General features: G+C 39.5%; 1 protein-coding gene across 1 annotated transcript in view; it reads right to left on the reverse strand.

The window, feature by feature from the left end:
• LOC119429099 (protein unc-80 homolog) overlaps positions 1-14221 on the reverse strand; it is a gene marked incomplete in the record, with an annotated part of 116990 nt that overhangs the window by 27205 nt on the left and 75564 nt on the right. The window contains 16 exon segments of the mRNA XM_037696817.1: positions 1141-1264; positions 6268-6498; positions 8083-8466; positions 8545-8715; positions 8793-8889; positions 10436-10574; positions 10666-10800; positions 10938-11203; positions 11297-11477; positions 11584-11685; positions 11953-12042; positions 12952-13046; positions 13151-13334; positions 13422-13508; positions 13640-13740; positions 13891-14034. Coding sequence (XP_037552745.1) covers positions 1141-1264; positions 6268-6498; positions 8083-8466; positions 8545-8715; positions 8793-8889; positions 10436-10574; positions 10666-10800; positions 10938-11203; positions 11297-11477; positions 11584-11685; positions 11953-12042; positions 12952-13046; positions 13151-13334; positions 13422-13508; positions 13640-13740; positions 13891-14034 — 2531 coding nt within the window.

Genomic DNA, 14221 nt, shown 5'->3' on the forward strand with positions numbered 1-14221 from the left:
GTAGTACTAGCTTCAGCAGTAGTTGCATTAGCTTCAGCAGTAGTATTAGGTTCAGCAGTAGTTGCATTAGTTTCAGCAGTATTAGCATTAGTTTCAGCAGGAGTATTAGCTTCAGCTGTAGTAGAATTAGTTTCAGCAGTTGTAGCATTAGCTTCAGCAGTAACATTAGCTTTAACAGTAGTAGCATTAGTTTCAGCAGTATTATTATCTTCAACAGTAGTTGCATTAGTTTCAGCAGTAGTATCATTAGTTTCAGCAGTAGTAGCATTAGTTTCAGCAGTAGTATTAGTTTCAGCAGTAGTATTAGGTTCAGCAGTAGTTACATTAGCTTCAGCAGTAGTAGCATTAGTTTCAGCAATAGTATTAGCTTCAGCAGTAGTTGTATTAGTTTCAGCAGTAGTAGCATTAGCTTCAGTAGTAGTAGCATTAGTTTCAGCAGTAGTAACATTAGCTTCAGCAGTAGTAGCATTAGTTTCAGCAGTAGTATTTGCATCAGCAGTAGTTGCATTAGTTTCAGCAGTAGTAACATTAGTTTCAGCAGTAGTATTAGTTTCAGCAGTAGTAGCATAAGTTTCAGCAGTAGTAGCATAAGTTTCAGCAGTAGTAGCATTAGCTTCAGTAGTAGCATTAGCTTCAGTAGTAGTAGTATTAGTTTCAGCAGTCTGCAGTAGTAGCATAAGTTTCAGCGGTAGTAGCATTAGTTTCAGTAGTAGTAGCATTAGCAAAAGTACACTGAAGCAGATTTCTAAGAGAACAAAGTTTTGAATGGTTTATAAAGGTGTCAATGTATGCTAATGGGGAAAAATTGTTTAAATATTGTTATATAGTTTGAAAAGGTATAAAAGTTACAAAAAACTAAAGTCATAGCACCTATATCCTGAATGAGTTGAGCCCAAAACCGTAAACGGAAAACTACAAATATAAAAGTAGCAAAACACTGTTTAAAATAACTAAATGTTAGCTAAAATTAGCAAAATTATATCTAAAAGCTAAATGTAGCAAGACTAGCTAAAAAAAAAAAAATCTGTAAAATGCTAATGAAAAGCTCACAGTACAAGACTAGCTGAATGAAGCAACCCCTAAATAATAGCAACTCCAGATTGAAAGAATTATGACTTTTCCATTTTTAGGCTTCCGTACAAGGTTGACGCAGACGTTGATCAGTGAGCGGAGGTGTGGGAGGAAGGAGATGATGGGTTGGCGCTGTAGAGTCAGGCAGATTCCCTCGATCAAGTTGCTGGCAGCCTCCCACTCCACCTGTCTCCTGGAGAACCATGCAGTACGACCCCGTGATGACAGAAAACACGTGAATTAAAAACAAACTATCTACAAGGAGTGGAAAGGTAAATAAAATGTCATACAGTGTCTTACTTATATTGACCACAACTAATTTAGCAATAAAAGTATAAAAACATCCATGGAGTGAATACTTTTTCGAACTGTTGAAATTCTAAATATTTTCTTATAATATAAAAATGTAATTTAGAATAATGTTTAATATGCCCACTTACCACTGCATTTATTACCTTTTAATGAATCGTAGCCTTATGATTTTATTAAACAACATATATATAATAGATACAAACCGGATTCCAAAAAAGTTGGGACACTAAACAAATTGTGAATAAAAACTGAATGCAATGATGTGGAGGTGCCAACATCTGACATTTTATTCAGAATAGAACATAAATCACAGATCAAAAGTTTAAACTGAGAGAATGTATCATTTTAAGGGAAAAATCTGTTGTTTCCAAATTTCATGGCGTCAACAAATCCCAAAAAAGTTGGGACAAGTCCATTTTTACCATTGTGTGGCATCCCCCTTCTTCTTACAACACTCAACAGACGTCTGGGTACAGAGGAGACCAGTTTCTCAAGTTTAGAAATAGGAATGCTCTCCCATTCATGTCTAATACAGGCCTCTAACTGTTCAATCGTCTTAGACCTTCTTTGTCGCAGCTTCCTCTTTATGATGCGCCAAATGTTCTCTATAGGTGAAAGATCTGGACTTCAGGCTGGCCATTTCAGTACCCGGATCCTTCTCCTACGTAGCCATGATGTTGTGATTGCTGCAGAATGTGGTCTGGCATTATCGTTTTTATATTAGGGGTTTTTCTCAGCCAAGAAAAAAGTCCGATAGGAATTTTTTTCGCCTCCAACTCCTACATGTGTTCAGTTAACCACTGTTTTTGTCTGTCCAAACAGGTCTCACTTGTAAATGAGTCTTCGAGGCTCAATGTGATTTATCTGTTTAAATAAAGGTTGAATGAAAAAATCGTGTTGAAAAATGCAGGGTCTTCCCTGAAAGAGATGACATCCAGATGGGAGCATATGTTGTTCTAGAACCTGAACATAGTTCTCTACATTAATGGTGCCTTTCCAGACATGCAAGCTGCCCATGCCACAAGCACTCATGCAACCCTATACCATCAGTGATGCAGGTTTCTGAACGGAGCATTGATAACAACTTGGGCTATCCTTGTCCTCTCTGGTTCGGATGACATGGCGTCCCAGTGTTCCATAAAGAACTTCAAATCGTGACTCATCTGACCACAGAACAGTCTTCCATTTTGCCACACTCCATTTTAAATGACCCCTGGCCCAGTGCAAACGTCTGAGCTTGTGGCGCTTGCTTAGAAATGGCTTCTTCTTTGCACTGTAGAGTTTCAGCTGGCAACGGCGGATGGCACGGTGGATTGTGTTCACTGACAATGCTTTCTGGAAGTATTCCTGAGCCCATTCTGTTATTTCCTTGACAGTGGCATTCCTGTTTGAGGTGCAATGACGTTTAAGGGCTCGGAGATCACAAGCATCCAGTAGTTTTACGGCCTTGACCCTTATGCACAGCAATTGTTCCAGATTCTCTGAATCTTTTGATGATGTTATGCACGGTTGATGATGATAACTTAGGTCGTTTTCACACTAGATAGTCCGGTAGACTCGGTTCGGTTCGGGACCAATATTCATGAGCTCTTGTTTACATTTGAGCTGGTGAGTTTACATTCACACTGCACTGTGCAGTGAGTCAACCTGTTGAACCAACCTGTTCCCCCACTTGCCTGTGGGGGCGCTGCACCAAGAACTACTGAAAGAAACGACACAAAAACCTCTGAACACACATCTTCTTATTCTTCTGTAAATAAAAATAAAAACGAAGTGGCATCAAGTTTTAGCAGTTTTAGGAGTTATATTTTGTAATTTTTCAAAAATGGACTCAGCATGAGCAGAAGATGAGACAGAAGACCGTGGAGAATATTGTTTTTCCACACAAGGCAGCTGACGGCTCCATATAAGGTCAGAGAAATGCGTGTTTGTTTGTCCTGCGGAACGGGGTCCGGTCTGTTTACATTCACACTGCACTCGAACCGCGCTGGAGTTCGCTTCCAGTTTTAGCCCGGGCCAGAGTTCGCCTTTTTGTTTCGTGACAGAGTTCAATGGTGCGTTCACACCTTCCTAAAAGAACCGGACTTTCTAGGAAAACGAGCTAGAGTTCGATTAAAGAGGACTAAACAGGGCTAGTGTGAATGCACCCTTAAAAGTCTTTGCTATTTTATGCTGGGTAACACCATTCTGGTATTGCTGCACTATCTTTCTGCACAACAATGGTGGAATTGGTGATCCTCTTACCATCTTGGCTTCTGAGAGACACTGACTCTCTGAGAAGCTCTTTTTATACCCAATCATGTTGTCAATTGACCTAATTAGTGTTAATTGCTCTTCCAGCTGTTCGTTATATGCTCAGTTTCCTTTTTCCAGCCACTTATTGCTACTTGTCCCAACTTTTTTGGGATTTGTTGACACTGTGAAATTTTGAATCAACATATTTTTCCTTTAAAATGTTACAGTTACTCGGATTAAACTTTTGGTCTGTCATCTATGTTACATTACGAATAAAATATTGACATTTGCCATCTCCACATCATTGCATTCAGTTTTTATTCACAATTTGTTTAGTGTCCCAACTTTTTTGGAATCCGGTTTGTATATACATATTGAAAACAAAATGTAGCCAAGCTTAAAAACAGCTGTTGAGACCAGTGTTCCCTCTGAGCTCGTCTGTACTTTAAACTTTTTTCTTCTTTTAAAAAAAATTCTAAACTTAAAATTGAAATATCAAGAGTACAACTAAAACCTAAGAAGTGGATAACCTGCTCATAAACGTCTTTGTATCTTATTTAAATCTTTGTTTCGAAACATTTTTAATTAACTACAGAGTTTACTTTTATTCATATGTAAATTAAAAACTACGTGTTTAAATGTGAATGACATTTCCTTTAAGCTGAATGTTTGAAATTCACTTCACATTCATTTTTTTTAAATTAAGGTATGACTTTTGTTTCAAAAACAGCAAATGCAGATAATAAAAGGATTGAGTTTCAATCCAGATTTGTGAGTTTGATGCCCAAATCATTTTTTAAATAAAATAAAAAAAGCCCAGTTTTCAAATTTGTTTCTATACCTACATACCTACCCAGTGTGTAAATGGATTAACATAAACCATATTTCATATTAGAGTTAATGTCAGTTAAAATAAGCACATAAGAACTTTTATGATTTACAGATTATTTTATATTTTTTTAGAAAGCTGAAGCTTAGATAATTTAAACACAGGGTCATACAGCATTGGAACAGCATTTATATTATATTATATAATATTATATACACAATATTATATATTGACACGGTGGACTATAGCATTTTACTTTGTCATTTGAAATAATGTGGGAGTGTCAGCAGTACAGCACTGGACTGGTTTAGGTCCTGCTCAGTCGAGCGTACTTTCTGTGTCTGCCTTGGTGACCACATGTCCTCCTCTGCTCCTCCTGTGTGTGGGGTTCCACAGGGCGCAGTTTTAGGCCCCCTCCTCTTCACGCTGTACCTGCTCCCTCTTGGCTCTATTTTTTAGAAAATACGGGATCTCCTTTCATTGTTACGTGGATGATACACTAATATATGTCCCGTTAAAAGAAAAACGACTCTAACTCCCTGGGTCCTCATGTTTGCAGGACATAAAAGCATGGATGGCTGTGAACTTCTTAAAGTTTAATGAGGATAAGACTGTGGTGATCGTGTTTGAAAGCTCCATTGAGACTCCCAATGTAAATGTTGGTTTCTTGGCCTAGTACAGTACATCAGGCCAACTATTACAAACTTGGGGTCAAAGTCGATGCTGGACTAAAGTTAGAAAAGCACATCAGAGCTGTTGTTAAATCTATTTTTTTCCATCTAAGGCAGCTGGCTAAAGTAAAGCCGATTCTTTGTCAGTGGCATTTCGAAACAGTAATCTACACCTTTGTGACCACTCGGCTGGACTACTGTAAAGTACTCTATAAAGAAATCAGTGATTCATGTATCTCTCAGCTTCAGAGGGTACAGAATGCTGCTGCACAGCTTTTAACTGGCACACGAAAGTTTGACCACATTTCCCCTGTTTTAGCCTCCCTGCACTGTCAGCCCGTACATTTTTGGATTAATTTTCAAATTATTTTATTTGCTTTTAAAGCTCTAAATGGACTTGCCCCGCCCGATCAGTCTGAGTTGCTACATCCATATACACCTTCTTGATCACTCAGGTCATGTGATCAGCTGCTCCTGAGTGTGCCGAAGAAAGCGTAAGCTCAGAGGAAACCGTGCTTTTACTGTGGCAGCTCCTAAACTGTGGAACGACCTTCCCTTGGACATCAGGCAGGCCTCTTCCCTGCCTGTTTTTAAATCCCTTCTGAAAACCCATCTCTTCTCCATGGCCTTTGACACCGTCTGAGATGTGGACTTTTAATTATTTTAATTGTTCTTCATTATATGACTGTATGATTGCTTTATTATGTGTACAGCACCATGGTCCTGTGGGTGTTTAAAGTGCTCTAAAATAAAGCTGGTATGGTATATATTGAATTGTTTAGATTTAGAAGCTAATTGGTAACAAATGTCACACAATTTCCCCCCAATTAAAAAACTCTGTTGCATCCAGATGGTATATTTTCGTGCCTTCAGTTCCAAATATCATCATTTAAACTAATCTTTAAATTGGGCACCACAGTAGAGTGGATGCCCTCTGCTGAGAGGAAACACTGTCAGTGGTAGTTATACACTAGTTCCACACTCAAAAACACACCAAGATGAGCCTGCACAGAAACACACCGCAGCAACACTTACGGTACAGAAGCCACGAAGGTAGCACGACACGTTCACGTGCCAAGAAGCCATCTACTGCTCACAGCACGATACACGCACAGGGACACAGAGAAGAAGAAGTTGTGTTCAACAGACCTGCTGCACAGAGCCTGTGGGCGAGCGCACCTGAGCGTGGGCATCTTGTGGATCTTGTTGAACATGCGGTCCAGCCTCTTGAGGATGAGGATGAGGGCGGGCCGGACAGCCTCGGACGACCAGTCGGTGATGGGGAGCATCTCCATGATGTAGCGCCGCAGGCCTCGGCTCTCCATGGTCAGGGTGTCATAAGGCGCCAGCTTGAGGAGGGCGTGGGCGATTTCCGCTAACCTGTGGGGAAATAACAACCGACACACTTTTGACTTCTTCCAGCTATTATAATTTGGTGTACCAGAAGGCTCAGTCTTAGGTCCCACCCTCTTTAAAATCTACATAAATATTGTAGGTCAGATCATTCCAGATGCATCTTTACATTTCTACGCTGATGATACAGTTGTTTATTGTCGAGCTAAAACAATCGCTAAGGTTTTCAAGCTTTTGTAGAATGCTTGTGACATCATGCAGTCAGATTTGTTCGGTCTCAAACTGGTGCTAAATGCTGATAAAACCATAGGGATGTTGTTTTCAAACAGGAAGTCAGCAGTCCTTCCTTCTATTTTATCTATGAATGGTGTTCCTATTAAGTTTGTCGATTCTTACAAATACTTGAATATCTTGGTCGATTCACATCTCTTTTTTAAGCCTCATGTCAAAAACTTGGTAAAGAAACTGAGATTATTATTATTTTTTTTAAGAAAGAGATCTTATCTAATTCTGAATGCTAGGAAACACCTTGTAGCTGCTACTTTCCTTCCCTCCATTGACTACGGTGACATTATTTACATGAACACTCCTACAAGCACCCTGCAGATGTTGGATGCTGTCTACCACATTGCGCTAAGATTCATAACTGGCTGTAACTACCGTACCCATCACGGCACCCTGTATTCACTGGTTAAGTGGTCATCATTAACTTCACGTAGACTCTCTCACTGGTACATTTTCATCTTTAAATCACTTCTTCATCTGTTGCCTTCATACATCTCCTCCTACATGTCACGTCGTCAGTGCAGCTACAGCGTGCGCTATCAGGACACTATTACCTGCAGCATCCCCTCAGTATGGACCGAATTCAGCAAAAGGGCCTTCTCTTACTCTGCTCCTGTAACTTGGAAAACCTTGCAAAAAGATCTGAAGCTGTCGACTTTGATCTCTCTATGGGATTTTAATCAATTGTTAAGTTCACGACAAAAACCAATGCAGACGTTCCTATTTTTAGTATATTCCCCATTTCATAATGTAGCTTGTTTTTGTCTCATTTTATATCACTACTTTTATTTACGTTTCATCTTATATGCATTTTTTAATGACTGTTTATTGTTGTGTGCACCTCATCTGTGGTTCTTTGTTTAGGTCTCTCTTGAAAATGAGTCATTGTGACTCAATGAGGCTAACCTGTATAAATACATGAAATATACTCTACAATTTTTGGGTTTTAAGTATCAGGATAAACATAAATTGTAATTCTCTGTAGGCTGTTCTCTTCTTTACAGCATTACTTCTGTTTATTGGTTTGCAGACATTGGTTTCTGCACAGCTCTCTTAAAGTCCCACCACAGCATTTTATCAGGTTGATATCAGGACTTTCTGGATCTGGATCCCTCGGTTGTAGAGTTACTGCTGAGTTTGGTATCATTGTCCTGTTGCTTCACAAACCAGTTTGGTCCAAACATCAGCTGTTGGACCAACGACTTCACATTTGAATGCAGTTTTTGGTCTAAATAGAAGTTCATGGTTGGCCCAGTGACTATCATCTCCCTCACCCAGTATGCAAAAATCAAAAGTTTGTTGGACAACGATCATAAATCTCATCACCTCATGTGGGATTTGATGTCCAGCAGCTCCAGAGCTGTAACCCGAGGCTCACCAGCGACGTTCTGCAGGATTTTGAGTCTCGGCCCGCAGTGTTTGTAAAACTCTGTGCAGATATTTAGCAGGGACTCCCGCGGGCGGCGGAACTCCTCCCTGGCGATCCGCTCATCCAGCTCCTCCCGCGGCATTCGCTGACCCTCCTCCAGCAGGTGGAGATTGTCTCTGGGAATACAAACCTCCTTTTAGTTTTGTGTTTTTTTAAAGCCGCCGTCAAAAATTCAAATCATCGCCGACCTTGTGTTGACGCCCCCGGACATGGCGTGGTTAGCTGTAGTGCCACCCTTGTGGCCTTGATCACAGCGGGACATTTGTGGGGCTGTCATGGGTCTGTGACAGATACAACAATAAAAAATTTAACTCTAATAGCATTCTCTGCACTAAACAAATCATTGACGTGAGACAAACCTTGTTAATGTCTCCGAGCTGTAGAGCAGAGCTTGCAGAGACGTGGCCAGGGCGGCGATGGCTGCGATCTCGTCTCTGGCGGCGGACGCAGACTCCATCGTAACCGTGTTGCTCTTGAGCTTTTGGAGGTGGCAGGGAACCAACGCTTCAAGCACCATCAACATCTGGAGACTGGTGATCCACAGCATGAAGACAGGTTAGATGTAGAAAAGTTAAAGAGAAGATGCTTTCTTGATATTTTCTCTCACCTCCTGCAGGATTCAGGTGCGTAGGCCACCACGGTTACACATAACTTGATGGCCTCGCTGATGGAAAAGGCCAAGTCCTCATTGCCGTAACAAAAATCTGCAAAAATGAAACATGGAGTTAGATGAGACTAGTCTGCAGAAAATTCCAAGAACCACAAAGAGTTTTCTTTAGTGTGAATGTTTATGAAGCATTCACTCTATTGTGATCCATTTTTCTCCTGTACGTTTTTCAGCATCTTTCTCGTTCCACAACTTTTGTGCTATTTCAACAAGTCATGTATCAAAACATTCGGCTCTTTCAGGACAATCCTGCTACGTCTTTTGGTATTGGTGCTACTTTAGCTTTTTGAAATATTTAGTCTTTTCTGACATTTTTTTTCCCTCATAGAAAATGAATTGAGCTCATTTTCCATCTTTCAACTCTTTAGATCTGTTTACAACCTTTTACTGCTCCTTTCACATTTTATTCTGCTTCAGCTTCTTTGTGCAAATTTAAAACAAAATTCAGCTACTTTCAGCTAATTTCAGCTGTTTTGTGCTCCTTTCAGATTATTTTGCTAGCAACATCTTTCTGCTAATTTTAGCTTATTTATGCAAGTTTCAGTTTCTTCTGCTATTTCAGCTACTATTTAATTGTTTTTATGCTAATTTTAGCCTTTTTTTTTGGCTAATTCCACATTTTTTGCAATAATTTAATCTTTTTTCAGCCTAATTCAGCAAAAATTAGCTCTCTAAACTTCTAGTAATTTAAGCTTCTTTCTGCTGTTTTAGCTACTTTTCAGCTGTTTTTTTTCAATTTTCATATTTTTTTCAGATAATTTCCACTTCTTTGTGCTCATTTCTGCTTCTTTCAGCCTAATTGGGCAAATGCGTTCTTTCTGCTTTCTTCTGCTAATTTAAGCTTGTTCTACCTGTTCAGCTACCATTTTAGCAATTCCTAGCTAATTTCAGCTGTTTTAAGATAAACTCAAGTTTTTTCTGGTAATTTTTGCTACTTTCAGCCTATTTAACTAATTTATGCTAATTCCAACTAGTTATGCTACTTTCAGCTTTTATCTACTACTTTCAGCTGTTTCTGCTCTTTCAGCTAAAATTTTGCTCTTTTGCTGCTAATTTGAGCTTTTTCCAGCTAATTCCACATTTTTTAAGCTCATTGCAGTTCTTTCCATTTCCTTTGGGTAGTTTAAGCTTCTTCCTGCCTATGCAGATACTTTTCAGCAATTTTTTTTTGTTGCTAATTTCAGCATTTTTAGCTAATTTTCTATTTTTTGTGCTCATTTCTTCTTATTTCAGAGAGTCAGAGTCAGAGATTCTTTATTGTTGTTCGCATCACATGTGGTGGAACAAAACTATGTACACAGGGTCCCATTTAAACTTAATTCAACAATTGTGTTCTTTCTGCTTTCTTCTGCTAATTTAGACTTGTTCTTCCATTTCAGCTACATTTCAGAATGTTTTTTTTTAGCTATTTTCAGCTGTTTTTCAACAAGTTATTCAGCAATAATAGCTAAGTTTGGTTTATTTGATTTAAAATAAACAGACAGAGAAGCTCTATAAAAACACTGATTAAACCTGGCGATAGTTTCATCATCACTGACTTTTCCCACAGCAGTTTCACCCACAAGCTGTAGGTTTGAGTTTACCAAGAGAGCGAAGAGGTTTTTCAGCCTTGACCAGCTCCAGAGCGTCCAGAGCGTCCTGGGTTTCACCCTCCAGAGAAACCAGCAGGTCAAACAGACACTGAGCCGACACTCCTTTAGACAAACCAGTGCTGGAGCTCGTCTGGAATGAGCAGAAAGATGGAAAGCTTTAAATGCGATCTGTTCAGATTGCAGCAACTGTCGTTTTTTTTTTTTTTATTCCGAAATCTTACGGTGAATTCCAGCAGTGGAGCCACACTGGCAAACAGCTGGAGGATGAAGGGCTTTCTGTGGAGGATGTAGAACTGTCGGCAGGAAAATTCAATGCCCTGCCGCAGCAATGGGTTGCTCTCGTAGTCAGCATAGACCTGCCAGAGACAGCCAGACAGGAAAAGTTTTAGAAGGTTAAATAAAGGTGCTGTTGTGGGTATTTTACTTTATACTTAAAAACAGAGCTGGGAGAGTTATTTAAACAAATATATTATAAGTTCATAATTGTTCGTACCTGGAGCATGGTGGGAAGGATCCACTGGTATCCGCTCAAGGAGAAGAGGTGGTTGAAGTGGACGGCCGTGTTGATGGCGGTGGCGGTGTACTGCCTGAGGAGTGAGCTGTCCTCTGGATGCAGAAGCAGCGCCCCGTTGAAAACGTTAAGGAACAGCATCATCTCATCGCCCCATGGGTATTCACTGGGCATGCCCAGGAACATCTCCTCCAGCAGCTTGATCCACAGCACCTTGTGGAGGGTGTCCAAACCGAACAGTTCCTTACCTGCAGGAGTGAGGACAACACAGTCACGTCTCCACAGTCTTTAAAAGAATCTGTTTGAACTGTTGATGATAATTATTTCACAATTTGTTTCACCTTGTGGCTCGTTGAAAAGAGAAAACTCTGCATCGATAGCGGTTCGTGGGAAGGAGGGCAGCCGAAGCAGGTCTTCCTGCAGCAGGGAGACGTGGGACTGCTTGTGCACAGCTGGAATGTGTTGCGTGAGGGAGATGAGGAAAAGCACCCGTCCAACCTCCTCTAATTTACGAGAAAACACCTAGACAGGTAAAAATATTAAAGGTTTAACCAATATAGGGTCTTGTTTGCTTTTCTGCAATGGGTTAATTTCAGCAGCGTTATTTCCCAGAAATGGAAAACCTTACCTGTTTCTGAATGAGCTCTTGGCCTTTCTCGGGCAGCATGTGGACAAGGTTGAGCTGGGGAGAAACTGACCTCCGGAAAGGGTAGATGTCTCTTACGTAAGTCTGAGGAACAGAAGCAGCAACACTGAAATACATACTCAGCACAGAACAAAGAAAACCAAAATCAAGAAATCCCATACTTCATTTAAATGAGGATATGTTTTTATCTGCTTCTATACCAATAAAATTAACTGTGTATAGACTGGAAAAGTCCAAACCTTTTGTCTATTTTACAACACAGTTGCCAAAAAGCCCAATATTTTTTTTGTAAATTTACTAAAAATATTGTTTCCCGACAAATACTAGCTCTAAACAAAGTCTATTTGATACCTTGTTATAATGGATGAGGTTCCATCTTTTGTCCATGAGGAAGAAGTGTGCTGACCTAGCCTCTGGAATGTTGAAGAATTCAAGACATTCCTGGTGAAGGAAACAACGTAACAGAAGATAATTTGTTAATAAGATAATAAGACATACAGCTGAACGGTTTTTATCAGGGGGCTTAAAGGAAGAATATTTAAAGAAAATAACAAGAGGTTCAATAATACACCCCTGAGGCACACCACAAGTCAGAAACACCAAAGAAGAAGCATCAGTATGAATAAAAACAGTAAAAAAAAGGTTAGACAGGTAAAACATCACCAACACATTTTTTAAACAATCAACAAGAACACCCTGATCAACAAAATAATTCTGACAACAATAAACAGTCTCATTTGATCAATCCAAACCAGGTAACAGAAAACAACTTGTTCTTAAGTCTGCAGCAAAGAGCCCCTTAAATCAAGTCTTAAGACATGTTTGGCTTCTCTAATTAGGGTTTACTCTGTTTTAGCAGAAGAAAACTCACAGACATCTAGTCAAGCAGTTGTATAGAACAGCTATGTTCAATAAGATCCCTAGGCTTTAAAGACAGGTAAAGCTGAGTATCATCAGCAGAACATTAATAAGACATACAGCTGAACGGTTTTATCAAGAGGCCTAAAGGAAGAATATTTAAAGAAAATAACATGAGGTCCAAGAATACACCCCTGAGGCACCCCACAAGTCAGAAACACCAAAGAAGAAGCATCATCAATAAAAACAATTTAGAAAATGGTTAGACAGGTAAAACATCCTCAAAACATTTTTTAAACAAATAATAACACCCTGATCAACAAAAAAATTCTGACAACAATAAACAGTCTTATTTGATCAATCCAAACCAGATAACAGAAAACAACTTATTCTTAAGTCTGAAGCAAAGAATTCCTTAAATTTAAGTAATCAGCTGGATAGAAATATAACTTTAAGCCTAATTAATATACATACTAAGGGGTACAGCTTTACCTTCAGCAGGGCATCAAACTGTGTGTCTTCATGAACTGGTAGCTGTGTAGGAATATCACATTCGTTCTGACCATGAACCACCAGTGTTTTGGTACCTGAAACAACAATGCAAAAAATGTTATGAAGGTTTCTATTTAGATTATTTACTATTAATGGGGTTAAATGGGACTGTATGACATAAAAAAATCAGCAGGTGGACCTGGCATGGATGCAGTGACCAGCAGTTTGACCTCACACTGCTCCTTCTTCATCGTCTGCTTTAGGTCCTTAAAGAAGAGGCCCTCCACGTACCCAACTACCTCCCACAGGAAGGTCAACGTGGCTGAGATGGCATCCATACCCCACTCGCAAGGAGTGCGCACAAAGTACATTATGAGCCCCACCTAGAAAAATGATTTTTCTTCAAAAGACTGAATTTGATCTAAAATATCAAACTTTAAAAGCTATCAGAGGTTTATCTGATGTCTCACCAGGTAGTTAAAGAGGATGTGAGAGGTCTGAGCCGGCAGATCTCCGATGTTGAGCAGCAGCTTCCTCAGCATGTAGATCAGCTCATCCTAGAGTAAAAAACAAAACAACAGACCATTTGTTTAAAGTTTTGAGGCTGTAACATGTGTAGCTTTAATTCCACCTGTAATAATTTTAAAAAATGTGATGCACCTAAATAATTTTTGAAACATTCCCCCACCTGCCTGTTGCTCACAGTGAGTTTTTCCAGGAAGTGGCGGAGAACCAGAGCTGGATCTTCAATCAGACAGTTCCACAGGATTTGCTGAGCAACGGCGCTCACTGAACAAATATTAGAGACAATGTTTACCTCAAGAACTCTCACAGGAATCTTACTTAAGATAAACTTTTTGTTGTAAAAGGCAGTTAGTTAGGCCTAAAAGACTACTGACAAAATATTTATCTTCAAATCAAATTCTGTGTTGGACTGACCAGCTACGCCGTCCTCTCTGACTTCTCCGTCTTCCATGAGGTGCACTATCGGCAGGACTGCGGCACAGATGCATGCTGGGAAGACAGCTTGAGGTGGCTGTAGCATGTGGTGAGTAGGAGTGTGTTCTGTTGTGTTTTCTTCATCTGTATATTGAAAATAGATGTATATAATTTAGGCAAAGGTGTGCAATATATCTGATATAGAAATATATCATTCCAAGTTTTTCCTTAAAAAAATATAAAAGATGACAACATATATATATATGTATGTATATATATATATATATGTATGTATGTATGTATGTATGTATGTATGTATGTATGTATGTAT

Source organism: Nematolebias whitei, chromosome 23, assembly GCF_014905685.2.
Source record: "Nematolebias whitei isolate Nwh7 chromosome 23, NemWhi1, whole genome shotgun sequence".
Lineage (NCBI taxonomy): Eukaryota > Metazoa > Chordata > Actinopteri > Cyprinodontiformes > Rivulidae > Nematolebias > Nematolebias whitei.